The 27,278-nt window shown below is 48.5% G+C and overlaps 9 protein-coding genes across 9 annotated transcripts; 6 read left to right on the top strand and 3 right to left on the bottom strand.

The window, feature by feature from the left end:
* Positions 1 to 8: 8 nt before the first annotated feature.
* On the bottom strand, positions 9 to 1,213 carry TGAM01_v201219 (hypothetical protein; the record flags this gene model as incomplete). The annotated part of the gene is made up of 3 exons (XM_018805450.1): positions 9 to 832; positions 902 to 1,035; positions 1,110 to 1,213. 3 exons carry the CDS (start codon positions 1,211 to 1,213, stop codon positions 9 to 11), a joined length of 1,062 nt encoding a protein of 353 aa, XP_018661359.1.
* A 2,134-nt stretch (positions 1,214 to 3,347) lies between these two features.
* On the top strand, positions 3,348 to 5,183 carry TGAM01_v201218 (hypothetical protein; the record flags this gene model as incomplete). Its single annotated transcript, XM_018805449.1, has 1 exon — positions 3,348 to 5,183. The coding sequence occupies one exon, from the start codon at positions 3,348 to 3,350 to the stop codon at positions 5,181 to 5,183; it is 1,836 nt and encodes a 611-aa protein (XP_018661358.1).
* A 452-nt stretch (positions 5,184 to 5,635) lies between these two features.
* On the top strand, positions 5,636 to 6,467 carry TGAM01_v201217 (ADP-ribosylation factor-like 2; the record flags this gene model as incomplete). Its single annotated transcript, XM_024548715.1, has 6 exons — positions 5,636 to 5,694; positions 5,753 to 5,863; positions 5,925 to 5,941; positions 5,995 to 6,140; positions 6,191 to 6,271; positions 6,336 to 6,467. The coding sequence occupies 6 exons, from the start codon at positions 5,636 to 5,638 to the stop codon at positions 6,465 to 6,467; spliced, it is 546 nt and encodes a 181-aa protein (XP_024406531.1).
* Positions 6,468 to 7,629: 1,162 nt separating this feature from the next.
* Positions 7,630 to 12,713, top strand: TGAM01_v201216 (hypothetical protein; the record flags this gene model as incomplete). The annotated part of the gene is made up of 3 exons (XM_024548714.1): positions 7,630 to 7,765; positions 8,078 to 12,282; positions 12,342 to 12,713. 3 exons carry the CDS (start codon positions 7,630 to 7,632, stop codon positions 12,711 to 12,713), a joined length of 4,713 nt encoding a protein of 1,570 aa, XP_024406530.1.
* A 684-nt stretch (positions 12,714 to 13,397) lies between these two features.
* TGAM01_v201215 (1-acyl-sn-glycerol-3-phosphate acyltransferase) lies at positions 13,398 to 14,373 on the bottom strand (the record flags this gene model as incomplete). The annotated part of the gene is made up of 2 exons (XM_018805447.1): positions 13,398 to 13,579; positions 13,656 to 14,373. 2 exons carry the CDS (start codon positions 14,371 to 14,373, stop codon positions 13,398 to 13,400), a joined length of 900 nt encoding a protein of 299 aa, XP_018661356.1.
* A 957-nt stretch (positions 14,374 to 15,330) lies between these two features.
* TGAM01_v201214 (hypothetical protein) lies at positions 15,331 to 18,393 on the top strand (the record flags this gene model as incomplete). The annotated part of the gene is made up of 1 exon (XM_024548713.1): positions 15,331 to 18,393. One exon carries the CDS (start codon positions 15,331 to 15,333, stop codon positions 18,391 to 18,393), a length of 3,063 nt encoding a protein of 1,020 aa, XP_024406529.1.
* A 2,150-nt stretch (positions 18,394 to 20,543) lies between these two features.
* Positions 20,544 to 21,526, top strand: TGAM01_v201213 (short-chain dehydrogenase; the record flags this gene model as incomplete). Its single annotated transcript, XM_018805445.1, has 4 exons — positions 20,544 to 20,838; positions 20,909 to 21,162; positions 21,224 to 21,254; positions 21,309 to 21,526. 4 exons carry the CDS (start codon positions 20,544 to 20,546, stop codon positions 21,524 to 21,526), a joined length of 798 nt encoding a protein of 265 aa, XP_018661354.1.
* A 1,380-nt stretch (positions 21,527 to 22,906) lies between these two features.
* Positions 22,907 to 23,915, top strand: TGAM01_v201212 (acetylxylan esterase; the record flags this gene model as incomplete). Its single annotated transcript, XM_018805444.1, has 3 exons — positions 22,907 to 23,266; positions 23,326 to 23,505; positions 23,565 to 23,915. The coding sequence occupies 3 exons, from the start codon at positions 22,907 to 22,909 to the stop codon at positions 23,913 to 23,915; spliced, it is 891 nt and encodes a 296-aa protein (XP_018661353.1).
* A 629-nt stretch (positions 23,916 to 24,544) lies between these two features.
* Positions 24,545 to 25,033, bottom strand: TGAM01_v201211 (hypothetical protein; the record flags this gene model as incomplete). The annotated part of the gene is made up of 1 exon (XM_018805443.1): positions 24,545 to 25,033. One exon carries the CDS (start codon positions 25,031 to 25,033, stop codon positions 24,545 to 24,547), a length of 489 nt encoding a protein of 162 aa, XP_018661352.1.
* Positions 25,034 to 27,278: the final 2,245 nt, after the last annotated feature.

Below are 27,278 nucleotides of genomic sequence, written 5' to 3'. Positions count from 1 at the left end.
ATGTCATCTTACAGACCACGGTTGAACCAAACCTTGCCACCGTCGCCTCCCTTACCATGGAACTCCGGCTCCAGGCTCTCGGCGCTGATTGCCTGCCTCTGGGGGAAGACTGCCAGTGCCAGAGGAAGTGCCACAAATCCAACCGCCGCAATCAGTCCCAAGTTGATACCAATGGGAATTGACGAGGCAATTCGCGGTCGAGCCTTGATCCACTCCTTCTCCATCAAGTTCTTGTACCAAGCCTGCTTGAACTGAATGTGATAGAGAGTCATGGCCGGAATGATCATGATGGGGGTATTGTTGATGACACGGCTGGCCGCAGTTTCGTACACGGCAATCTTGGCCGCCTTCTGGCTCCTGCCTAGAGAAGGCACATCCGCCTCAGATTTCCCCTCTTCGGTCAGCTTCTTCTTCTCCTCGTCGGAGAGCACAGGGCGAACGTCAATGCCCGTGACAATCTCTCCTCGTCGCATGAGGTATGCGTTCAGGGCACCGGCGGTTGCGACGGCGGCGAAGGGCACGAGTCTGCTCAAAACGTTTCGTGTGCTGGGAGAGACCTTTAACCTTGGAACCAAGGCGTTGAGTCCGAGCGCCACCGAGCAAGAGGCCGTGACGGCGATACCGTAGGACTTGGCGAGATCCGCCGTGGTCATTGGGGAGGACTTGTTTGCGTTCGAGCTGTTGATGGCAACGTTGAGGGACTGGTTGGCAACTTGCCATGCCACTGTGCCCGCTGTTCCCAGACCAGGCTGCAGCATACCGGCCGTGACGATGAGGTTCGATAGGACGAAGCATGACATTCGGAATGGCAGAAAGACTGGTTCTCCAGTGTCTGTCCGCAAAGGTCAGTTTTCTTTTCTCATCTAAGCATATTCCTGGGGTCTTCTCTGCTGTTCCATACCGGGGTGGAGAGTCGAGTCTACAATCTTCTTCGCGTGCCATAGATCTGGTGTCATATGTTGCAGCTTTCCAGTCTTATACTCTGTGACAAGTCTTTTGGCATTCTCGAGTCCTTGCGAACCAGCCAACAGGGTGCTACAAAGCAACACGCAAGAGTCAGCAATTCTCCTTCAACATTGTGCCCGTAGAGTCTCTTCTGCAAGACTCACCTTGGATCCGTGATGCTCATCGTGTGCCTCACACGTCCGTAGTACGTTGACAAGTCATACTGGGACGAAGGCAGGTCCCGCGACCCGGGCAAAGAGGCGGACATGGCGTGCAGAAGTCGATTGACGGCGATGCGATTCAATCCAGCTGTCTCTGCCTATGCCTTGTGCTTTTATCGTTGGGCTGGTGATTGATGCGAATTGTCAACGGCCAATCCTCCTGCGGGGTGCGCAGAGTCCAACTTTTTGGCCCAAAGCGTCCCAGCGAAACTTGTGCCGAATCTCGAGACGACGATAAGCGCAGCTCTTAGTTAGGTAGGTAGTACTAATGGTTTTTGTTACGCGACCCCGATCTCGGCTCTTACGTTGGCAGAGGATTTGTCTGGGCAATTCTTAGTGGCCCAGAAGGAGCCCCCACTGACAGTAATGCATGGCACGCCAACAAACAAGCAGCCATATTGGCAGAGATGCCTTTTGAAGATGATATTTGCGAGGACGATACAAAGCAGATGCCGCCAGAAGGCGCACATGGATGATTCTTAGCAAGTCGCCTAGGGCGCGCTCTGTCAAGACATCCATGCAATGCGGAGTAAAACGAGCAGTCGATATTGCTCGAAACTCGACAGGCGCCAGTCTCACTGTAGTTAAGCAAATCCATGCTCTTCTCCACAGCCAAATTGCGACAGGGAAGAGGCAGATCTCGGCACGTGGCTCGAATCTGATTCGCATGTAATAAGCAGGAGCGCAAGTAGCACTTTCCAAAAATACATCGTCCCGATTCGCAACGAGCAAAAAGAAGATGCACGCAGAAAAGGTGCATACGGACAAAAAGAGACGCTCCTGATGGAGCTTCGAAGCGACCACGCCAGGAGTCGAACCTGGAATCTCTAGAGATGATGAAGACCGAAATCTAGCGCCTTAGCCATTAGGCCACGCGGCCGGATGATGTCATTGTTTCTGAACAATCTTTGATGCTTCGTGGCTTGCAATTTGGGTATACAGAGGTTTTGCGATTTTGGTGAGCTATTGCGCACTGTACGTTGTCGCGCTGAAATGACCATCGCCTACCGTGTCTTATAGTTCAAATACTGTGTTGATGGTAAATGCACAGCCAGCATCAGTGTTCAATTGCTGTAGAAACTGCAATGACAAATTGTCGAATTCCCAGAATGATTAGCCTTTATCTTAAGACGATCACCTATTATTTACTTGATCTAGTATCCTTTGAGTCTTTTGCTTGGGCGACTGACATTCCTTGTGTAAAAAAAGACAAGCTGCGGCCTGTATATATCAACAACCACTTTGTATGCTGTGGGCTCGCAGTTTCTTATGGGAAGTTGTCCAGCACCCTAGCTATAGCATTGGCTACTACTGCTACTGCTGTTATTTCCGAGAGTATGGAGTGATCAAGAACCTGGTACTCCCTTTATATACCTAGATAGGCAATAATGCACTGGCTGCCTTGTTGAGCCACAGCTGGGGCGTTGGATATTATACTTGGGATGCTGAATAACTCTTCCCATTCTTATTTGTTTCAGTCTTACTACAGCAAAAGCATAGATTCAGCTTTAGTCCCATGTCCACAGAGAATGCTATTCCAGCTAAAGAACATTGAAGACTTTGACGACCTAGCAATCTGATAGCATGATCTGATCATCTTCGTAGTTCGCGCAATTTCATTCTAGAAGGGTCAGAGAAAAGAAGCTAGGAGAAAGCCGCAAATATAGGTAGCCATGATATCGTTCATCTTTGTGTAAACAAGTCGATTGGCCATATGTTCTCTGCAACTAGATCGGAGGCGAGCTAAAGTGAGAGCGCTACATCCCTCTCTTGCATCTACGCTGTTGAGGGTCTTTCATTACCTAGAGAGAAAAAATTGTTTATTTGTTCAAGGTGAGAATCTTACACTCTTCAGTATATCACTCAAGCTTTGCTGCAGAAACTGCAAGCACCTGCAAGTGTGATAGCACGTGAGCTGCCCGGCTCCTATATAACTGCTGCACTGTCACCTGGCAGTCACTCTTCTGCTACTTCCTCTTCACAACTCTTTGCACCTGCTCTGCCTTCTCTCCTCTTTTCTGCTCAGAAGAGCTGTTCTTCCTCTAGTTGCAACCTCTTTGCTCTCCTCTTCAGCGCTTTGTTCTATTCCTCAATCTACGGGCAACCTGAGGTAACTATGAAGCTGGATTCGCGACGTTCTGCACCACTGATCAGGTACTAATTGTTGCAATAGTCAAAAGAATGGATTTAACTCCAGAGTCTGGAAAGTCTAGCAATGTACCGGCTAAGAATGGCGAAGTCATCAAGTCAATCTCCGGCCTCAAGGCATGGCTGAGCAATGATCCCAACGTTCCCAAGACTCCCAAGACTCCCGCGATCCCCAAGACTCCATCTTTCTTGAAGAATCAAGTACTTCAAGAGAGTTTAGCCGCAGCGGCCGAGAATCCAAGTTCAGATGAGACAAAACAATCCAGCGACGCTTCAGTTCGTATGACTGAAGATCCTACTCATCCAAGCGCTACTGGGGTGTCGGATACGAGTCTTCAGGAACAGAATGAAGCCAATTACTGCTTTAGGCGACCGCCGTCTATTTTAAATACAATCAATCAACTCTTGAGTCCCGGAAAGCCCAAGGAGCAAGAACCAGTCAAACGCAGAGCTACGCCAACCGAGCAAGAATCAGCCAAGCGCAGAGCTACGCCCCCAGGACAAGAACTGGTTAACCGCAGAGCTACGCCGATTCATTCATCACAGTTGACAGACGGCATGTATGACTTCGAAGAAAAGTCTCCGCAACAAAGAAAGGTGTCGTGGGCTATAAGTGAGGGCCTTTCGTGGGACATCAGCGCAGCTGGTTCAGACAATAGTCGTCAGAATCGTCAGGCACGGTATACTACGCCTGAGGAGGCCAGTGTTTCGCAAAATATGGCATGGCTCCTTCAAATCTCTAACCCGCCTGCGGTGGTGGATTTGTTAGCGTCTACCGCAACGGATCAGCACAAAAAGGATATCGATCCTATGACAGGAAAATTCCTGCCAGAAATCATCCACCCGGATACCTTCAAAGCTCTCGGCAATGGCCCGGCCCGTGGCTATAGTGATATCGCCTGGAGACAGGCCAATATGACAGTCGAGTTACAAATCGATCGTGAAATTCGAAGCCGAGAGGTTCTCGCAAATAAGGCCAAGTTACAGGTGGAATCCAAACAACCTAAATTAAAGCCTGCACCTGTTCAGCCGCCGGCTTGGCCCGATGCTAAATGTATCGTACGGCCTGCAAAGCCTGAAGATTTCGAAGCCATTGCTACCATCATGAATTTGGAAAGCAAGGCGAAGATTAACCCGCAAGTGTTTGAATGGAAGCAAGTTGTGGCAGCAGACGTTCAAAAGATATATGAGAGCTGCCGGGACAACCTGCGCCCATTTGTTGTTGCTACTGCGACAGATGACCCCTTACTCGACCCTTCCAAGTGGCCCAAGGATTCAACACAGGCTTACCAGAGCTATCTCGCATTTCGTGCATCTCAAGCAGAGGTCCCGCAGGATGTATTTGGCTTTGCTTATGTCACCGAAGCCAGAATTGGAATGCTTGGGACTCCGTGTCCTGGATCCAGGCATGCTGGACAGATCAAAGTGATTGTCCACCCCGATCATCGAGGAAAATTGTATGGCTCTGCTCTACTCGATAGGGTTTTGCTATGCACCGCGCCCTTTCATCGAAGCATGGTAGATTACGAGTGGCAGTGCCAAAACTCGGCCAAGATTTACGAGAATATCTCATACCAGAATGATCGGAAATACGCCTGGGTCTATATTGAAACGTTTTGCGCTGATAAAACCGATCCAGCGACACAACTGGTGACCAACTTTCTGCAAAAGTTCGAATTCAAGGAGGTAGGCTGCCTGCCCAGCGCCATCAAGACAGACCGTTATTACGAGAGCCAATGGCTTGACTTGGTGCTGTGGGCACGCGAAGCGCAACCTCGCTCTAACATCGTGGATTCTAAGCCGGGCGCCCAGCCAGAGGCGGATAGGATGCAATTGTATCAGACTTCAGCGAGGCTAAATAAGAAGTAATCTTGCAATTCTTCTACGTTCGGCTATACCGGGCCATCAGTTGAAGAAGATCCTATGCTCGTTATTTTGAACAGACAGTTTTCTTCTATTTTTTTCGGAATTTGAAAATGGCGCTTTGCATAATCTGAATAGTGCTTGCATTGGAACGACAATATGCGGTCGATGTTGCTGAGGTTTAGAGTAAGGGAAAAACTATGGGGAACGCGCTCTACATCACGTGTGCGTATACTGCGCTTCTAGCAGCACATCGTAGGTAGCCATCTATCAGCATCAGGCAGACGAATAACCAGGAAATTCGAACCTTTTGAAAATTGGTGCCTAAACCAGTGACTATTTATTTAAATAAAAAACTCCTCATTGATACTCATTTCATTGCCATATCCTCAGTTCCCAGCTGGATCAAGCTCTATCGACACAAAAAGTCTTCTCGGTAATTGTCGTTGGGCAGCACGATGTTGTCCATCTTACGCAAAGCACGCTTGAAGGACAAGGAAATGCGAATTTTGATGCTGTGCGTATCCAATATCTACATGAAGCAGAAATTGTGAATCGATCTAATTGATTGAAAGAGGACTGGACAATGCGGGCAAGACAACAATTGTCAAGAAAATTATGGGCGAAGATGTGAACACAGTGAGCCCGACGCTCGGGTTCATCATCAAGACGATAGACTACCAAGGGTATTTGTTTCCTCGCTTGAACTCACTTTAAGATGAAACTGAATCTGACATCGTCAAATAGTTATAAACTAAACATTTGTATGAAGATCCCAGTAGATATCACAAGCTGCGGTCATTGTTAACTTCAATAGGGGATGTGGGTGGCCAGAAGACGCTGCGGTCATACTGGCGGAATTATTTCGAAAAAACGGATGCCCTGATATGGGTCGTTGACACAACGGATCGACTGCGAATAGATGACTGTAGAGAGGAACTCCATGGATTGCTGGAAGAAGAGGTATGAGCCAGCCCCTTTTCCCGGGTCGATCGGTCTAACCTGTAGGGAAGCGTCTGGCGGGAGCTTGCTTATTGATATTTGCAAACAAGACCGACGTGGATGGGTGCATGACCCAAGAGGAAATCGTTACCGTAAGTATCTCATTGGATTATTTGAAATCTTGGCTGTTGAAGCTTACAAGAAGGGGTTGGCTAGATGCTGCGATTGCATGATATTCGGACACATCAGTGGCATGTGCTGCAGTGCAGTGCCATGACAGGCAAGAATCTAGAGGAGGGATTATCCTGGGTGGTGGAGGATGCCAAGAAGCGGCTTTTCTTGTATTAGAATCCTACATGGAAGCGTTTTCTTCATTATGAAAGTCTATATCGCATGTTATGTGCAGAACTGAGCGTCATTGTATGGGTCACGTCTGCCGGCACCACCATTGTAATTAGCATCATTTCGGCCACCTATCGGCCATCGGTGATACGGAGCACAGGATGAGCGTTGCACAAAGCATTTAATAAGCTTCGTGTGTGGGCGGACCAGGTTGTCAAGGGCGATGAAGAGTGGAATTGTGGATAGGCTGAGCGGGCCAACTCGCCTGACCAGCGTCTTGCGAGCTTGATTGGCCCGCGCTGAGTGAAATGCCTCGATCAGATTCAAGCAAGACAGGAGACTAGAGACATACCAAGCCAATGCTTTGCGGCCTCTATATAGCTCTGAAGCGCATTGATGGTGGTGGGTTGACTCTGAGCTACTGAGTGCTAGTATCATATCTCGTGTCCGCCTCCCTCTATTTGCTTGTGTGTGTTTACTGTTATGAATGCTGAAAAAAGTAAACAAACCCTCCCCCCCGGTTTCTAGAAGCCTGCCGTGGCAAGATGGAACAGACCGTGCTCGAGCTTGACTGCCATGTTCAGGGGAGAGGGCTGAAAGGCGATTTCGTCTAAATAAGGAGCTGCGTGCCCTGTGCTCCCGTATTACTAGCACCGTTGACCTGTGCAATATAATGTCTGGCATTGATTTGATTGACGTTGACCGCAAAAGCGCCCCTTGCATATCAGCCCCAAGAGACGCACGAGCTGCTTGGACGCTGGTTACAGGGGCCGTCAATGCCTACGGGGCCCCCCTCAGGCCAGCCCTGAGCAGCCCCGATTTGGCGGCAACGCGCTAACAAATTAAAAGGCGCCCAGCGTAACAGGTCCCGTTAGACTGTTTCTGCCCCCGATGATGCCGCCTGTTTGCCGTAGCTCAGGTTCTGTTACCGCAAGTGCGCGAACTACAACCTGGCAGTGAGGCAACAGCTGGAACTGAACTTAAGCTGCAACCACCCCACCGCTACCACGCCAGCAGACACCAACCTCGACCTCGACCTTGACCTCGACCTCGACATCGCGGAATCCGTCTGTCTTCTACGTACCTCCTTTTCCCCGCCGTGCCATGCCATTGTCCGCGACTGTGACGTACCGGTAGAGGCAGCCAGATCGTGAACCCAGAACCCGCCATGTCGGACGAAGTATCTCAGTTCCTCGAGCAGGTCGAGCGCCTGCGCGGGCAGCAGATTGAAGATGAGGAGATGCGAGCCCGAGAGCGGGAGGAGTTTCTCGCCGCGAAACGAGAGCGCCAGGCCAGGAGAGAGGGTGAGTCTCTATCTTGCCTCGTGCCGTTTTCTTTGCTTTATTTCCGACTTGCTCCTTGTTCTTATGGCACATGCTTATCGGGCGGCTTTCCCCGCTGATGGGCGGATTTGACTTTCGGCGGTGCCTTGTTGCCGTGGTGCTCGCCAGTTGGAGCTATCGGAGGTTTGCCTCCAAGCCGTGGTTTATTTACTTTTTGCCTTTCTGATGGGCCCAGCACGGCTTGCTGCTATGGAGACCCTAAGCAGCGAACATTGATGAATTTTCGGGACCTGACCAACTGATGAAACAATGCTGACCCGCCTTATCCAAAAGAACGCGCCAGATCAATCTCTCCGCAGAAATCATCACCAGCCAACACGCCGTCTCCCCGCACACTTCGACGGACCGTCAACCTCTCCGAATCCCTCAGACTCGACTCTCCTGCCGGCGAGGCTATAGAAAAGCTGCGCGAGAGGCCGGCCGAATCGGAAAAGCCCCTGGGAACGGACGTACCATCCGATGCAATGCTGTACTCTACCTCAGCAACGAAAGAGAACGAGGCCCCTGAGGATCTCGACGCGAGGCGGGGCGATGCCGCGACTGGCTCTCGAGGCTCAACACTCGCCTGGCAGCGGCGGACGAATCGATCCAATAGCCGTCCGCTGAGCGTTTATGCGGCCCAGAGTGCTGCCCAGAGCGCGACGAGCAAGCCATTTGCTGACGCCCAAGAGCCCCACGAGCCGCCTTCCCCTACGCAACCTCTTTCCAAGGATCAAATCGCCAAGACCCTTGCATTAAAGGATGCATCGTGGTTCCGCCAAACTGCTGATCGAGGCGCAGACTCTGCAGCGTATAGGAAGAACCAGGTTGAAGACGAAGACCGGCTCGATATGTCAAGTCTCAGCTCACAGCTGCCTGGCATGACCAGCGAAAATTCATCTGAACGCCCTGTTTCGCGGGGTAGTGAGAATGTCTTCAACAAGATTTCAGCTCCCTTCACCCTAAACCCACTTGGCTTTGACAATCCTTCTGCCGAAAAACCTCAGGCGGAACCTGTTGCTTCAACGCCTACTGGCCGTTCCTCCCCAGCACGCACAACGTCTCCAACCAAGGGCATGGGAGGATTTGTGCAGAGCGCAATGATGAAGAGGAGCGATAGTGTAAAGCGATGGTCCGTTGCAAGCCCGCCTGCATTGACTCGCCCTGAGAACACGAGTACGCATCGCGGCTCCGTTGACAGGACCCTGGCGAGACCGCAGAGCATGTTTATTCGCGACCCGACAACGACTACAACGACGCCGGGGACAAGCAGATCAGCTTCTCGGCCGTCGTCTCGTCCAGCCTCTCGGCATGGGGGAGAAGAATCCGCATTTGAGAGACGCCCCAAGACACCATCATCGAGCAGCCCACCTCCGTTCCAAAAAACTGGGTTTCCTGAGGACGCATCCCTCCCAGTTAGTCCCTCTAAGACAATGGAACCTAGACGCTGGAGCCCTACGAAGTCGAGTTGGCTCGAGAGTGCGCTCAACAAACCAGATTCGCCAAAGTTACCTCCTAAGCCGGCCTCTTCGCAACAGCCAGCATGGATGGTAGAGCTCAATAAGAATAAAACAGGGCGTGGCAATCCCACTCCGGAGCCAGCTCGGCCCTCTCACAAGCACCAAGTTAGTATCGATGGACTTATGAGGTCCACGCCAATGGGATCGAGGCTGAACCTCAACACAACTGGCTTGGGAGGCATCTACTCGCCTCCTGGCACGCAATCTGCGCATCCAAATCGTGCATCGATGCAGAGCTTTCCTCCGGCGGCGGACCGGCCGAGATCAAAGTCGAGAGGTGCTGTTGCCGACGCGAGGGATGAAATGGAGGCGGCGGCGGAACGGCCAAGATCAAAATCGAGGGGTGCTTTTGCCGATGTGAGGGATGAAGTGGTAGTGGAGCGGCCTAGATCAAAGTCGAGAGGTGCTTTCGCCGAAGTGAGAGAGGAAGTGTTGGAACGGCCAAGATCAAAGTCGAGAGGTGCTTTCGCCGACGTGAGAGACGACGTGAGGGAAAAGCGATCAGAATCTCTCAGCTCAGTGGTCAACCCACTGGCGGCCCGGGCCAAACCTGAAGCTCCACCAAAGAAAGACTTGGATTTCCGCTCCAATCTGAGGCCACGAGCTGCCGAGGCCCCGGTGCCCAAGACGCAGGAACCAGAGTTCAAGGCTGTCTTTGGCACTCTCCGTAGGACTAAAACCCAGAATTTCAAGGCACCAGACGAGCTAAAGGACAACATTCTCCGAGGCAAGGCGGCTCTCAACACGACTGACGGCCCGCAGAAGTCTACGATTCGGGATGATTTCAAGGACGCTATACAGAAAAAGAGAGACGACTTTAAGAAGGCCCAATCTGAAGGAAAGGGAATCGCCGCCAACACGATTACGAAGCCCAAGCCTCTTCTCCCCGAAGCGCTCTCCCTCAGGGCTGAGCTGGGAAAGCCGACAGGCGGGCTGCAGCAAAATGTCCCCTCGGAGACGCGAACTCCATCCGGTCAGTCGATTAAGTCCGATTCACCAAAACCAACTCCTCCACAGAGAAAGTCAAGTCAAGTGAACTTGGCTAGACAGTCTAGCCCATCATTGACTCCCACGGAGGACCCCTTAACTGAGAGACCCAGGCTAGACAAAGCGGAAACCGATACGCCAACGAAAATCGAACACTCCCCTATCTCCCCCGGACTTTTGAAGAAGAAGAGCGCTCCGTCCAAGCTTGGCGGCCTCGCCGGACGTTTCAACCCTGCGCTTGCCGGTATGCTAGCAAGAGGACCGCCTCCCGCAGCTCTCAATGGCGGTAATCGAGCCGAACAACCAGGATCAACTGGTGGAGATCCCCAGCCTTCACAACCAGGTCCTCAGTTGACGCACATGACTAAGGGTCGAGCGCGTGGCCCTAGGAGAAAGGCCCCATCCAATGTGAGCAACACTACTACCACTACCACCTCCACCAATGTCCAGACAGAATCGCCTTTGGCAAGCCGGCAACCTGCCACTCTTGGGAAGCAGAGCCTTCCTTCACCTTTTGAAGCGAAGAAGCCAGTGCCACTGCCAGCCCAAGATCGAGTGGCTACAAAGCCTGATGTACCAAGCAAACCAAGACAAGTTGAGCCGAAGAAGATGGAAGTTGAGAGCCGACCTGTGGAGCACGTGGCCCCCTTGAACTTCCGCAGACGTATGACACAACCTGAGATCCCAGTCCAGGACATTTCGACACAACCCGAGGCAGAGTCGCCAAAGAAGCTCGACATGAAGCGTGTGTCACAATTCTTTGAGCAGGGCAACAATACGGCGACACCTGAACCTCCCAAGCAGCCAAAGAAGCTTTCGCCTCAGAAGACTGGCACATGGGAGCCTGTCAAGGCCGCTACTCCTGTGTCTGAGCCTGCCAAGGAGCCAATCAAGTTGACTCAGCAAAGGACTGGCGGTGGATGGTCTCCGGTGAAGAAGACTGAGCGTTCGCTTCCTGATCCTCGATCGTCTACACCGAACCTTTTTAGCGAGACAAAGCCCGCGTTTGTCAAACCTGCACCAGAGCCAGTCTCTGCTGCTGTGAAAGCTCCATTACCAGGCCCCAAGCCACCCGCTTTCAATATGCCACCAAAGGAGATTGAGACTCGTCAGCTGCCTCAGTTACAGGCTGAGCCAGTACCGCCGTCACCTGCACGACCACAGACGGGCCACGGTAGCGATGTATCAGCCATACTCCATGATTTCTTTGCTGCTCCGTATAAGCGAATTCCGTGCGATATGGATCCCGCCGATATCCTCACAAACTACCCAAGATTCGGTGCAAAGATCAAGACTTTGTCGTTCCACATGTTCCAGATTGATGGCAGCGGCAAACAAACCATCGTTCCCGCTCACCGTGAACGAGTTCTGTTCGAACAAGAGATGTACGTTGCCGGACACAACTTTACCAACGAAGCGGGATGGAAAGTGCGTGAGGTTTATTTCTGGATCGGCGACGAAGTTGCGGATGCGGATGAAGACGCAGCAGAGGCTGTGGCACAACAAGAGGCAAGGCAATTGGGCGGTAAGCTCATCAAGATTAGACAAGGCAAGGAGACATCAGAGTTTTTGCAGGCTCTTGGCGGTGTGGCTACAATTCGAAGAGGTGGAAGCACCAGATATGACTCACTCGCTCCGGCCATGCTCTGTGGCCGACGATACCAGGGTCAAGTGGCATTTGACGAGGTTGACATGACTACAGGCAGCCTCTGTGCTGGATTTGCCTATCTGATTGCTCACTCCGGCAATTGCTATTTGTGGAAAGGCAAGGGAAGCGATGTTGACGAGCTCGGCTGCGCACGTCTCATTGGTATGGACTTGACGTTGACTGGACAGTTGATTGAATATGACGAGGGTGACGAGCCTGATTCCTTCTGGGACATGTTGGAAGGGCCATCCAAGCCTCACTCTGCGGATCACTGGAGACTGAAGCCTAGTTATGGGAAGTACAACAGCAGACTCTTTTGCTCCGACGCAGAGTCTAGACAACAGGTAAGCACTCATTAGACTTGGCTGCAAGTAATGTTTTAAGATTACTAACATGTCTTTAGATCTATGAGATCAGCCCATTTAACCAGGCCGACATGTCGACATTCAACATCTACATCCTCGACGCCTTCTTTGAGATGTACATCATTGTTGGCTCACAGGCGCAGTCCGAGTATGCCTCCTTCCGCAATGCCCTCGACTTTGCTCAGGAATACGCTGTCTTGGCAGCGAGCATGGAGGATCGGCCCTTTATTCCCATCTCGACTGTCGTCCTTGAGGGTGTGCCCCGTGACTTGAAGCGAGTATTCCGCAAGTGGACTGACGAGCGATGCCCGACGCTCTTGCAGGTTCCTTCTGGTGAATCTGGTTTGAAGAGAGGTCGGAGTCTCCGAGTTGTGCCTCTTACTCAAGCAATCTTGGCTTTGAAGGAGTAAAACGTTGATATCCTCTGTTTTCCTTTGGGGACTGTGGTAGTGGTGAGATAGTGTATTTTGTTGCGTGTATTTGAAAAGAGGAACAAGAAGAAGACATATGGGAACTTCACCTATGGTAATGTGTAGAATTGAAAAAAAGGGGGAGAGAGGCGGCGGCGAAATCGGGTTTGGCAGGATTGTTGATTTTCTTTAAGAGGCGTACGGGGAAAAGCGCATGTAGAGGTATTTAGATATTCATGCTTTGGCAAGTTGAACGTTGAATGTGGTAGATGAAGAGGCGCAAGAACATTGTACTCAACGATGCCAATATATAAAAATGAAGATGAGAACATTCATCATACATATAATAAATAATAATTGTGCTAGTATATGAGGGTTTTACATCTATTGGGTATCAATTCAAAATTGATCACATGCCAAAACCCAAACCTCCCTTGTCCGTCCCAAAAGAAATTCGCCATTGAAACCACACCTGCCTTCCTGTCCTACCCACCCGATTTATTCTAAACCTTTGCCATGATGCCCCGGCTTCTATTCTTAAAGTGGTTTCATCTAATCCTTCTGTTCTTTGCGCCATCGCTAGAACGCTACTCTCTCCCTGGCTCTTGCTCGCTTAATGTCTATAAGTGATATGCTGTGCTGTGTGCTTTAGTCACATAGCATTTCTTTTTTCTTTTCTGTTATTTAATTGTCGATGGCGGTACTCTTGCCCTTGGAGGAACCGTTTGTGGCTGGCATGGCGATTGGCTGGCCACGAGCCTTTTCCGTCAGGCTGATGAGCTCGCTGAGCATTAGTTCGCGAGTCTCTCGGGTGAGTTCGTCGACATCGGCGGGGGTGAGGTTGGCGGTGGGGATGGGGGCCAAGACTGTTCGTAGGCGTTGGGATTAGTATTATTTTATTCTTATTCAAGCTATATAAACGAAGGGATATTGGTAACGCACCTTTGACGGGAATCTTGCCAGAGTTGAAAACCAGGCTCTTGACGTAGAGGATGTGGCTGTAGTTTGCGACAACAATGGGCACGATAGGCACGCCAGACTGCACAGCAAGGTGGAAAGCACCCTTCTTGAAGGGCAGCAGCATAGGCTCCTTTGCGTAACTGCGCGTGCCCTCGGGGAACATGTAGACGCTCTGGCGGCTCGTCTTGATTTCGTTGGCGGCGCCGTCCATGGCCGAGCGAGCACCCTGGCTGTTCTTGCGATCGATGAAGATGGTACCGCTCAGGGTCATGAACCAGCCCAGGAACGGCACGCGCTTCAGTTGGGCCTTTGCGGTGACGCTGCAGTACTTGGGGAAGATGGCGCCCAGCATGAGCACGTCCAGCTCGGTCTGGTGGTTGCCGATGAAGACGGCGGGGCGGGTCGAGCCGAGGATGTTTTCCGGGTCGTCAACCACAAATTCAATGCCCGTGGTGTAGCGCATGGTGAAGTGAAAGGCGCGAGCAACGGCCCATTGCGCAATCTGGCGCTTGCCGATGAGGGTGAGCAGGATGGAGGCCAGGACGCCGTAGAGGGCGCAGGCGATGAGCGAGATGTAGGCGGCCAAGGAACGGGCGACGAAGCCGGCCTTGGGGATGACGAGGGACGCCATGTAGAAGGAGAGCGTGAGGGCGGCGTAGCCGAGGAGGAATTTGGTGAGGTATTCGAGGAGGACGGCCATTCTTTAAGATATCTTTAGAGGTTGTATCTGCGGTGTCGGATCGTGGATATGTAAGAGAGGAGAGTCGTCGAGAGGCTGATGATGATGGCGGGGAAGAGGTGGGCGAGGTTTCTAGATTTCGCTATAGTTCCATGCTCCTGTTTCAAAAGGCGGCAAGAATAAGGAAAAGCTGCTTCTCTTGCTTCTTCTGCTGATACACCAGAAACAGTAGTGTGCACGGTTGGACGGTGTGACCAGGTCAGGTTCCAAGAGGAAGAAAAAGGGACGAGTGAATGGGATGGGGAAATCACAAGCACAGCGAGAAAAGTTGGTGGCCACGGGAACTAGTGGTTTAGTTTTGTTGGAGAAACACTGGTTTACAGGTGATGGCGCTCCGGTCGGAGGTTGTATCGGTGACCTGGAGCGGTGGCTATGGGTGGGTGCTGCTGGCAGGTAGCGGGGACGAGGAGGGATTCAACGTATTGACTGGACCTCGGCGGGATGGAAAATGGAAAATGACGTTGGGGCCTGGTGGAAGCCGGGAAGCTGGAGGCTGGCGGCGTGGCAGCGCTGTAATTGGTTCAAGATTGGAGGTCTGGTTTACCCCTGCGCTTGGTACATGTAGTGCGGTACTTTCAATGCTCCTGCTACTACGGTAAAGGGAAAGGAGCATTCTCCCCGTTCTCTAAGTAATTGCAAGCAGGCTTTCATTTGTAACTAGATGTCAATTAAATAACATGCTTGTCTCCCCTGGAGAATTCGGCTGTGTCTTGTGAGGACTGCAGGGAGTGCACATGTAAGGAGTTTGCGTAGGACTTGCAGGTGATTGGGTGCCTTCCCCGCCACTCTGTAGACGGCAAGGCATCTTTGATCCTGCCTAGCCCAACATTAACGTCTTTAATGCTACAATCTGCAGTTTTTGTACGCCTTCGTTTTCATATACATTCCGAATAGCCATCAAACGAAAACGGTGGCGTGATGTGTGATAATCGCACAATTTCCAAAAGTACTTTTGGACAAGATGCCCACATCCACCAGGGCGACGCGATTGTGTATTTCGAAGGCAGCGTGAGCGTGACTAACAACTACGGCATGTCATCGCCTGAAACTACTAGTACAAACAGGAGGGACGGAGAAGATGGCATTCTGCGCCGTCTCTATACAACGCCATACGAAGACCGAAAGAACCGTAACCCGTCTCGGGTTCCAGGCACTTGTAACTGGTTCACATCGCACGAGCTCTTCCAGGACTGGCAAGAGAGCAAATCTTCAAGACTGCTTTGGGTATCGGCGGATCCTGGGGGTGGAAAATCAGTTCTAGTAAAATACTTGGTCGATTCTGTGCTTCAGACTACAGAATCTAGAACAGTATGCTACTTCTTCTTTAAGGACGATTTTTCGGACCAGAGAAATATTGTTAGCGCTCTATGCTGCATCTTACGCCAATTGTTTATACAAAAGCCTCTTTTATTCGGCGATAACGTTCTTCGTCAGTTTGTTACAGGCGGGGAAACCTTTTTTAACTCGTTTGCCGAACTCTGGAAAACTCTTATTCAGATTTCTAAAGCCCAGAGCGCTGGCGAAATTATCTGTATATTTGATGCCATTGATGAATGTGAAGATCAAGGGAGATCTCAGCTGGCTCAAGAGCTATGCAAACTTTATGATGCTGCGAATGACTTTCATCTCAAATTTCTTCTTACAAGTCGGCCTTATGGCAAGATCCATCGTGGTTTTAGACCTCTGGAGGTCCCAGGGCTGCCAGTCATTCATTTGAGCGGTGAACAAGAGGACGAAGTACGGAAAATCTCGCAAGAAATTGACGTTTTCATTCGATTTAAAGTTCAAGAAATGGGAAAACGGCGAAAGCTTCTAGAGGAAGAGCAGAACCTCTTACTTCAAGAGCTTATGAAAATCCCCCACAGGACGTATCTATGGGTATATCTTACACTCGATTTGATTGAAGGAGATATTATTGTCGACCAAACAATATTTAACGCTGCCTCTTGTATCCCAGAAACAGTGGATGAGGCATACGAGAGGATTCTCTCAAAGAGCTGCGATTTCGAACAGGCTAAGAAAATATTACATATTGTTTCAGCAGCAGCAAGGCCTCTGACCCTCAAAGAGATGAATTTGGCCTTGGCTCTTCAAAAATGCCACCAATCGAATAACAACATCAAACTCAAACCCGAAGAGCGTTTCCACCAGGAACTACGAGATATTTGCGGCCTCTTCATAACAATCTTCGACTCAAAGATATACTTGCTTCATCAAACTGCGAAGGAATTCCTGATTAGTCATAGTCCAGATCCTCTAACGGATATTTGTGAAGATTTTATATGGAAGCATTCACTAAATGTGCTCGAATCTCACAATATTCTCTCAGACATTTGTATCTGGTACCTATGCAACTTACAATTCGACATAAATCGCTATGATGGGGCCAAAGCTTTATGTCTACGTGCTGAAGACATGATATTTCTCGATTACTCTGCAAAATACTGGGCGATTCATTTCCGTGAGCTGCATATGAAACTCCAAAAAGACAAGACTGAATTAATACTGAAGATATGTGACGTTGAATCAGAGCACTGTCAGATGTGGTTGGAAACTTATTGGACAAGCACGAATACCGAATATCCCCAAGGATTTACGAGCCTTATGATTACAGCTTATTTTGGATTGCAAACAGCAGTCCAATACTTCCTTAATGATAAAGTTGACATAAATTCCCAAGATTACACATACCAGCGGTCAGCGCTATCCTGGGCTGCAAGAAACGGCTTTGACACGATTGTCAAGTTATTGATTTGGGACACCTCGTTTAGACAATGGCCCATCAGCTTTCTGTGGAGGAAAAGGGTCAAAATCGATCAAGTAGACATATACGGCCGAACACCGTTATCATATGCCGTCTGGAATGGAAGCACAGCCATAGTCGAGCTACTGATTAACGCAGGTGCACTGGTGCATCTAATGGACGAATTAGGCGGCACTCCAATATCCTATGCCTATTTTGGCAAAAACGAACGCATAATTCATATTCTACTTCGAAAAAAAGATCAACTTGCTATGAAAAATGATATCCACAATCTGCTGTTCTCAGCTGCGGTAAAAGGCCATGAGGAGGTTGTCGAACTACTGCTAAAGACAAGTAGGGTCAGTCCGAATGCGAGGAATATGAGAAACGAGACTCCTTTGCTATGCGCTGCAAAGGGAGACCACGAAGCGGCAATAAAGGTACTTCTTGAAAGAGGAGCAGATCCGAACCATCGTGACAATTTCAATCAGACGCCCTTACTTTATGCCGCAGAGAAGGGCAATGTGGCAATAGTAAATGCGTTACTTGGCAAAGGAGCAGACCTGAACTACAAAAAGGATGGCGATAAGACACTATTGCTCTGTGATATAAAAGGAGAACGCCAAAATTACCAAATGGATGTCGGTGGGACACCATTGCTATGTGCTATTAAGGGAGGCCATGAGCAAATAGTGAGAATTCTACTGGAAAAAGGAGCGGACCCGAACTCCAGAAATATTGTCGGTCAGACGCCTTTGCTAGATGCTGCAGCGAGGGGTAGTGTAGCAATCGTAAAGGCATTACTTGACAAAGGAGCAGACCTAAACTACAAAATTGGTACCAGTGGGACACCATTGTCGCATGCTATAAGAAGGGGCCATGCGGAAATAGTGAAGATTCTACTTGAAGGAGGAGCAAATCTTGATCGCATGTCTCTTTTCATTGCTGCGAAACATGGCCAAGAGGTAGTAGTGAAGGCATTGCTTGAAAGAGGAGTAGATCCAAATCGTCAAGATTGTTTTAATCGATCATCACTTTCATATGCCGCGCAGAAGGGTTATACGGCGGTAGTGAAGATACTGCTTGAGGGAGGAGCGAGTCCAACTCATCATGATCGTTTTGATCGATCATCACTTTCATATGCCGCAGGGAAGGGTCATACGGAGGTAGTGAAGATACTGCTTGACGCAGGAGCAGATTCAAGACCGCAGTTTCACATACAGCGAAAAAAGCCATAAGATAGCATTGAAATCATTGCCAAAGAGGGAACAGATTTGGCAACGCTCCAGCTCTGGGCTGAGGAGCAGGGCCATAAAGCTGTCGCGAGAGTACCCATCTGAGAGAAGAGCGGAGATGAAACGCGTAGATGAGAGTACTACTAGTATCACTACGACTATGGTGATTGTGTAGCTACCTTGTTCTTATATACGAATACTAATGTTATTGCCCAGGATCGAGATGAGGTCATGGAATGAGAATTAATGATCAAAGGCGGATTACTTTCTTTGAGAATCGTCGGAAGTCTCCAAAAGCTCGAGCAAGGTTTCTTCATTGTAATGCTGGCTACAGTAGGCACGACTCTGAAGATGAGAGACGCTCGTGTCAGGCTAAAGGTTTTCATGTCTCAATTTTTCTGTCAAGAAAAAAGCGTATAGATATAAACATATTTCCTAGTTCCAGATTATGGGCGAATAATAACAAAGGGGCAATAAACTTTAAATTCTTATGTTGAGTAAGAAAAAGCCCCAGTTATAGTTCCACGTCTTTGCTGCAGGAAGCAAGATGCTATGTGTCTTGCGTAATGATTTTTGTGCTAACAAACTTACCCTTGAGAAGCTATTATAGACCCCGGGGTAAGTAGAACAATATCACCATTCGAGTCTCGAACCGTAGCTAAAGTTGACTGTCCGGCAATAGTGTTCCTTGCGATCATTCGAAAATCCAATCCGTAGCCCGTTGACTGGAGTCGAGCAAGTGTTGCATTGACGTCTACAAAGAAAGAGATGAGGAAGAGGCCTGATTCGGGCTGATGGGCAGAGTCGACGGGGCCAATGGGAACACCTCCTTCGACAAGCGTTCAGTTCGACTGATCCAGCAGTTGTGTCTGGATTCTGTGAGTTACCGAGGCTCACAGCTCGCAAAGAGTTTGTTTTCGCTCCCAACAGGGTTTCCCAGTCCATCTCAACTGTTACATCGGACAGGAAGTTCAGGCCGATCCCGTGCTGGCAGAATTCCATGCTTGCTGAGATGTTATGCGTAACAATAGATGTGTGATGAATTGCCAGATGAGCTTGGGGCGGTTCGGCTGTTAATAATATCATACTACTGGAAGAGAAGGACATGGACAGAATCACTGTTGGGGGACACTTGCCCCGACGTCCCCGAAGAAGGAAGGAAGGAGACCTCGTCATAGTATATAGCAGCCCCTCGATCCCGTATCATACAAAAGACAAGCCTTTTGATCCTACATCTTCGTATCTTACGTGACTTCGTAGTATACGTCCAGGACCTGGCTCCCCTCTCCTCCGACGTCACCCATGACCTACGACAATCACCATCTTGACAGGCACAGAACGGCAAAATGCCGAACAAACCAATCAAGAGAAAGGAATACCTGTCATTGGAATCATGTCGCTAATGTGCTTTCTATTCATAAAGGAAAGGTATTATAGAAAATGTAATAATGAGAGCGATATTGCCTTGCTTGTTTGAACTCAACTCAAGAGTACGATTCCTTCTCATAGGATTGTACCTCAATTATACGCGATCATTTGAGGTGGGAGTGTGTGGAACCAGCCTCACTCAACGTCCCGCTGATAACGCTGAATGCTTGTTCAAGACTGCCATAAAGGGCAAATAAAGTAACCTCCCCACAAATCAAGGCACGTTGATCCATTTTTCAATATAGATTGGCTGATTCCACGCTATCTCCGTACAATTGTGAGAGATGCTGACATAATTTTCAATAGTCTGTTTTCGATCTCATGTTATCTCCGCAAAGCCGGAGACCATTACTCTCTATATTGGCAGCTCAACGTTTAGCTGGCACAGCGATGCCAGTGTATGTAACTGAAACATAAGTATATGATAGATTTTTGTACAAGAAATAAAACGGAAAGCCATTATACATGGATTTAGGCGGAGATAACTATTCAATATTGAGGACCCGCTGTCAAAATATGTGATCGTTTGATGGAGCTTGAACTCTACAGAGATGACGTTACTTGATAGGTAGAGAAGTATTGGTAGCCCAAGGTCTTGGATGTTCATTTGATAATAAATATATAAGGGGCCCCTACAAAGAGAGTCTTGCTCATGGAAGCTTCTCCAGAACAAACCTCATCAGCCAGCTTCAACGCAAACAACAATCAACGAATCGTCTTACAAAATGTCGCCTATCAAGTTACCTCTAGCTGGCAAGACAGCTCTTGTCACCGGTGGCATTAGGGGAATCGGCCGAGGTATTTCTCTAGAGCTCGCCCGTCGAGGTGCCAACGTTGCCATGGTCTATGCCAACCCCAGCCGTCAAGATACAGCACTGGAAGTTGTCAAAGAAATCCAATCACTTGATTCTGGCGTCAAGGCTGTGAGCATTCAGGCGGACTTGAAGAAATTTGACAATTATCAAAAGATTGTCGACGAGACGCTGCGGGAACTCCATGTCAAGAACATAGATATTGTTGGTATGAATAATCTTGTCTCGATAGATGCAAAAGCCGTATTGAATAAGCTAATGACAGAACAAAATGACAGTTCACAATGCGGCCTTTGCTTCACCGATTTCAACGGAAGATACGACGGAACAGGTTTTCGACGATACCATGGTTACCAACATTCGAGCGCCATTCTTTCTCACCCAGACGTTGCTTCCGTACATCCCTCAAGGAGGGCGCGTGATCCTTATTTCATCCATTGCGGCTAGGCGGTTCTCATTTGGATTGCATCAAACGGCTTATGCCATTAGCAAGGCAGCTGTCGAGGCGCTCGCCAGGAACTGGGCTGTTGAAGTAAGTTTGCACATTCCACTTGCTCCCTCAATAAGTGGTGGAAACCTAACACGAGTATCAGTTTGGACAATCTCGTGGTATCACTGTAAATGGTAAGTCTACTATGCATAACCAACTTCAACTACGTCTTATGCTAACTGGCGAAGCCTTATCTGTTGGATTTGTCGAGACAGAATTGGTGCAGAGTCTCTCTCCTGAGCATCTTGAAGCATACCGCAAGGAAAACGCGCGAGTTACGGCAGCAGCCCCAAGGAGTGGAACTCCGGATGATATTGCTCAGATTGCTGCCTTCATCGCCGGCGAAGAGTCTCGCTGGATTACCGGCAGCACGATTTCGGCCAATGGCGGAAAGTGGCCAATCTAAGTTGGATACTGTCCCTCTTATACTTTGCTTTCCAACAAGGAATACGTGTAGTTCGAAGCCTACTTTCGATGATTGCTTCTATGTCTCATATAACAAAGCGACAACTAGATCTCTGTAGTTGAGGTCAATAGATTGAAGGTTTATTTCTGAGTGTAGAATGCAATTTGGTGATAGTAGTACCCGAAGCAAAGTATGAAACCAAGTCTTACAATCTCCTATCTTGTCTGTGGAATCACGTAATACGCTTCTTCTTGCGTGTCCATATCTGCCATGGATATATTAATGGCAGACATCCATCTCGTCGCAAACGTCCCCACTACGTAACCGAACGGGATGTAACTTGGGGGATCTGGCTTTAATCCCTTTCGAGGCCAAACGAATTCTTTCCGTGCTCACCACCAATAAAGCCTCCACTTTGGCGGCGGTGAGACTAGCCGGTAATTAATTGCCATTGGAAGTTGGTCTTGTAAAGAGTATAGCATAGTCGTTATTGGGAGCTTGTCATAAATATTTTACATGTATAGAAGTCTTCGTCGAACTGTATTTAGCCTATATGCCAAGTATAAGGAAATGCCACCTACAATGTCAAGTTTTTGTATACAGATCGCACCCTCTTCATAGCTATGTGACGCGACGATCTGAGAACGTGGCTAGGAAGCATTTGGGAAGTCAATCAAGATCCTCAACGGTGATGATTTGATTACAAGTATTGGTGATAGTATTTTTACTGTAAAGTATCTAGTTGCCGTTCTTGTGGATATATTATTTATTTATGCTGCCTATATAGCCGAAGTTGACATTTGGCGAATGCATACGCATGGGTTCGGAAAAGCGGAGATTGTCTCTCAAACTGTTGAACAAAAGAGTTTGAAAACTGTTCGCCAGCTCCTCGGTCCAACGGGTGCGATTCCAAGGAGTACTTCTGGGGAGCCTGTTTGGCTCGACAACGGGGGGCTCCATAGCTAGTGCTGCATGCTGCACGCTGTATTCTCCTGCACACTACCCCTTGTATGTGAGAATGTGAATGTATATATAAAGTAAATTTCGATTGTAAACTCAGTAGTCTATTCCGTAGAGGTTATGTGGTCAATTAGGATATATAGCTGTCATAAACGCTGATTTAGCCTAATTTTCTGGTGAGGATAAATAGCTGGGGAAAAGGAATACAACAGTAACTAGAACGAATTGAGGTTTTGGTATAACATAAGCTGATGAAAAGAGAACAGTTTGGATAATATACGTACGGCTAATAGTTGATACTTGATGCTATATAATCTCATATCTGCTCTGAATACCATTGTTGTGAGAGACAGCTAGCATCTTACATCACCGGCTTCTATAACTAAATTCCTATAACAAGTCTCTCATTACAAAAGAAAGATGCCGTCAATAAAGAATTCCATCGCCCTTTTACTGGCCCAAGCTCTTTTGGCTACTAACCAGGCGAATGGCGCGATCGTCAAGCGACAGTGCCCGGGCATTCACGTCTTTGGAGCTCGTGAAACGACAGTACCGCCAGGATATGGCTCCTCTGCCACTGTTGTAAACTTGATCATTGCCGCCCATCCCGGAACTACCTCTGAAGCTTTGAGCTACCCAGCTTGTGGTGGCCAGTCTTCTTGTGGCGGTGTCCAGTACAATGCTTCTGTTGTAGCCGGCATCAACGCCGCAGTCACGGCAATCGACAACTTCCACAATTCGTGCCCAGATACTCAGCTAGTGTTGGTTGGATACTCGCAGGTGAGTCTCTCTCTTTTACTGAACATTCAAACTATCAGTTCTAATATGTAATATGAAAGGGTGGCCAAGTCTTTGACGATGTAGTGTGCGGAGGGGGTGACCCTGGCGAGGGATACGGCAACACTGCTGTTCCCATCTCCGCATCAGCAGCCGCTGCTATCAAGGCCGTCATCTTGATGGGAGATCCTCGAAACATTGCCGGACTGCCATACAACGTTGGAACCTGTAAGGCTGGAGGTGTAAGTATTTACCATGCCGTATTACTGACCCCCTTTCTAATCTTGCTGCGTTTGCTCAGTTCGATGCCCACAATGCTGGCTTCCAGTGCGCCGCTGCGTCCAAGGTCCAGTCATACTGCGATGCCGCAGACCCTTACTGCTGCAACGGAAACGACCCCAATACTCACCAAGGCTACGGCACAGAGTACGGCTCGGTGGCTCTCGCCTTTGTCAACAGCAAGCTCTCCGGCGGCGGCGGCAGCGGCCCGACGTCGACGAAGCCCTCAGGCCCGACCAGCACCGGAAGCTCTCCCACCGCAACTCAAACTCAGTACGGACAGTGCGGCGGTATCGGCTACTCTGGCCCTACTGTCTGTGCTAGCGGCTTCACTTGCAAGGTCCTGAACTCTTACTACTCTCAGTGTTTGTAGAGAGCGTGAGAGCGGGCTGTGGAGCAAGGGTTACGAGGTAGCCCTTGGCTGTATTTAGGATTCGTTCTTGGAACAAACACACAGATAGAATGCACACAGATAGTCAAAAGCACATAAATTGATTAGTCAAGACAAGACCCTTGTTTGCCTCCGAATTGAAGAGGGGGCAACTGTTGTGTCAGCCTTTAGCCAGCCCTCTCAGTTCCGTCATCCAACGCCGTAAGTTTAGCTTCATGGGTACCTTTATCTACATGTATCTTAAATTAGTAAGTAGTAAAAGAAGAGAAAGGCAAAAGAGAGTTTGGCTCTACGTTGTGGAGTTTCTACTTCGAGCGTGAAGGGGGACCAAGCTGAGACTCAAAGGGATATAGCAGATCACGTATTTTGTATACACGATACGCTCAGTGTCATTGCAATGTAAGAGGCTCTAAATTTACAGCAATATTCTCTTTAGGATATTTTATGTGCGACACTCGCAAGGTAGAATAGAATTGAGCGTTAGTACTCAATCTAGGGACTGAGCGGTATTGCCACCATGAACTACCTATGTTATATTATGACGTTGCCTAGGTGTTTGTCTCCCATAAGAGTCCCAGATCAACCGCTCGAAGAGCATTACCATCTCTTCATCAAGAACATGTAGTATCAGGCTCGTAGGCCACTACCCAGTCGCCACCACCGATCTCGTGTTCAACCAGCTTAATGTACGGGTTTCGTTTATTAAGACCTTTGGCAAATAGCACCCTAGCATAAAGCGGATCGAACACAAATGTTGTTTCACCAGTCTCATGGTTTTTCTTCTCTGCTGTAGCTGTAAACTCGTCGATGGAGATATACTCGTCTGGGCCTGATACAAATGCGTTTTCGAGTTGCTGTTTTATAAGCCCTGCAGTTTCAGCACTAAGCCGGGTATCGATAAAGTATAACACAGTTTGGCCTGCCGCTGCTACATATGGAGTATCTGGCGCTATAATCTGGGGACCAAATTCCGTGTCGATGAAACTTGGTGTATAACTGCTGCCTCGATATTCCTCTTGGTAGGTTGGCGAACCCTCATATGGTCGGAATGGGTTTGCACATGCAGCCAAACCGAATAATAGCGTGTATATTTTGTTCATCGTAAGACAAGTTGTTTATAGATTCTGTTTGCTGGCTCAAGGTGCGCTTTTCTGTATGTTTTGTTCGCAATCTGCTGGGCACTTCGATGGTAGGCATATCAACAAATGAATGACTACCATGACTTGGAATCTCTCATTCTAGACTACATGCAACTATTTATATGATAGGAACCCCCGCGGTAGTTGGGAGGAGGCAAACACGACAGGCTGTGTTCTGTGCTCTCGCGGAGGGATGGACTACAATCTTGTTGGGGCTGTCACTTGTACAGGATAAGTTACGAGAACGTAGCCGGCGATTTAAAGCACTTGGCCTTGATCCCGATGACGAAATAGGATACATGTATGCTACAGTACTTTTGTCCGTGAGGGGCTGTGCTCCTGATACGTTAACCCTGCTACCAACAGGCTCTGCTTCCAACAGCTCGAGGCGGGCAACCATGCGAGTACAGTAATATGACTCGATCCTGTATCACATGTGGCGATCCCGCCCAAGCACATGCTTCGCCGCGTGAGCTAGAAGGGGTCTATTGCGCAATGAGGAGTTGGTTGGGCACCATCTTTGGCAAGACTCATATCTGATTACAAAGAACTGCACTCAAACTTGGAGGTGGAATAAATAATAATACTACGCTCGCAAGTATCTCACCTTCAACCACACTATGACAAAAGTGGCCTTATTTATATACATGAGTTCTCTCAAAAAGGCTAAGAATAAGAAAAATCACACCATGTCTGCCACGCTAGCACCTAGCAATAGGGGGAAAGCCTCGTTTTATCACTTCAAAGAGAAAAATCATCTCTAATCTGCAGACCTCCATCCTCCCTTTCTATACCCTTATGCAGCAGGCCACCGCTACTTTTACCACTTCGTCCTTCTTCTAGTCAAAAATCTTCCCTCGAAATCACTCTTTGCTCTGAGAATCTGTGTCTGGTGCTCGATTCTACACTTTCATCAGTAAAGATGTATTCGTCTAGAAGCGCCGCCATTGCCCGCTCTATTTTTCTCTCGTATATTCTGTAATTTCAGCATTGTATCAGGTGTCGATGAAGTATAAACTATTCTGGCTTGATGCTGCGACATATGGTGTATCTGGTGCCACAATCTGAGGACCGAACTCTTTGTTGATAAATTTGGCGGGTAATTGCTCCTGTATTCCTCTCTCTAGGTAGCTTTGCCTTCACATATTTGAAATCTGCAGACAAGTATAATAAGGAATAGCGTAAGGAGCATTATGATATCGTATGTATTTTGCTGTGTGTTCTTTCTTTTTCAACTCAGAGACTAGGCATGCAATGCGCGAAAGATTGCGACGTGGAAAACCTTCGTCCCAATCTTACTAGTATACATATTTATACGTTTTGAAGAAGGAAACACAGCAAATGAACTTATGTAAAAGTATCGACTTCAGCCGTCCAACGTAAGGAGGTGGATACGTCGAACAACAGCTGCCTTCCATGTTTCAAGTGATGATAGCGTATATGTCTTTCAAGAAAACTCATGTTGCCCTTCAACCATTCGCCTGTGAGAAGATGGAAAGTAACGAAGCACTCAGGTCACAAGTAGGCTGTCATGAAAAATATGTGGCCAACACAAATACTGGATACCTATTGGCTCGCATTTCACGATCTTAGCTAAGCAACCCAAGCCCACGTTGTTGGTTGTATGAGTTCAAATACATACTACATCCTCGTACCCTGATGTTCAAGGACACGTTTGCTGAACCGACTTTGCCCGAGTCTCCCGAGAAACAGTTGGTGCGAGATGTTCTTCATCATATACTGTAGATTCAACTTAGACTATGTATACACTCCATACCAAAGATGTATGACCTTCTATACCAGATGATAACTGAGCCATAAAGTCAGACTGCCAATACCGATCAGCGATTGTGGCAATTTAGAAACAGCAATGGGTATTGTATTGCCCTTTGATCCGTCCAATCAGCACAAAGAAAGAATGAGACGAGAATTCGGAAATATTTTGTAGCGACCCTGTTACTGAGATCTTTGGAGTAAACAACAGCGAGAGATGGGTTATTAGTATCCAACCAATATGACTTTTGCATCAAATCAATCAAGCTACATGTACATACCTCGATTATAAATGATTAGGCTGGGCCAATGAGCTTCAGCTTATTCTCAGCCGCGTGGGGAGAGGCAATGCAGTTGTGCTTTATGAAGAATATATGCAGGATTTCACAAGCATCACGTGAATTACATGTATTTAAGCAATGTTTGTGTGTAT

This window comes from Trichoderma gamsii (genome assembly GCF_001481775.2).
Source record: "Trichoderma gamsii strain T6085 chromosome Unknown Scaffold_3.2, whole genome shotgun sequence".
In the NCBI taxonomy this organism is placed as follows: domain Eukaryota; kingdom Fungi; phylum Ascomycota; class Sordariomycetes; order Hypocreales; family Hypocreaceae; genus Trichoderma; species Trichoderma gamsii.
Note: the sequence above shows the minus strand (reverse complement) of the source record. Positions and strands in the feature narration are given on the sequence as shown.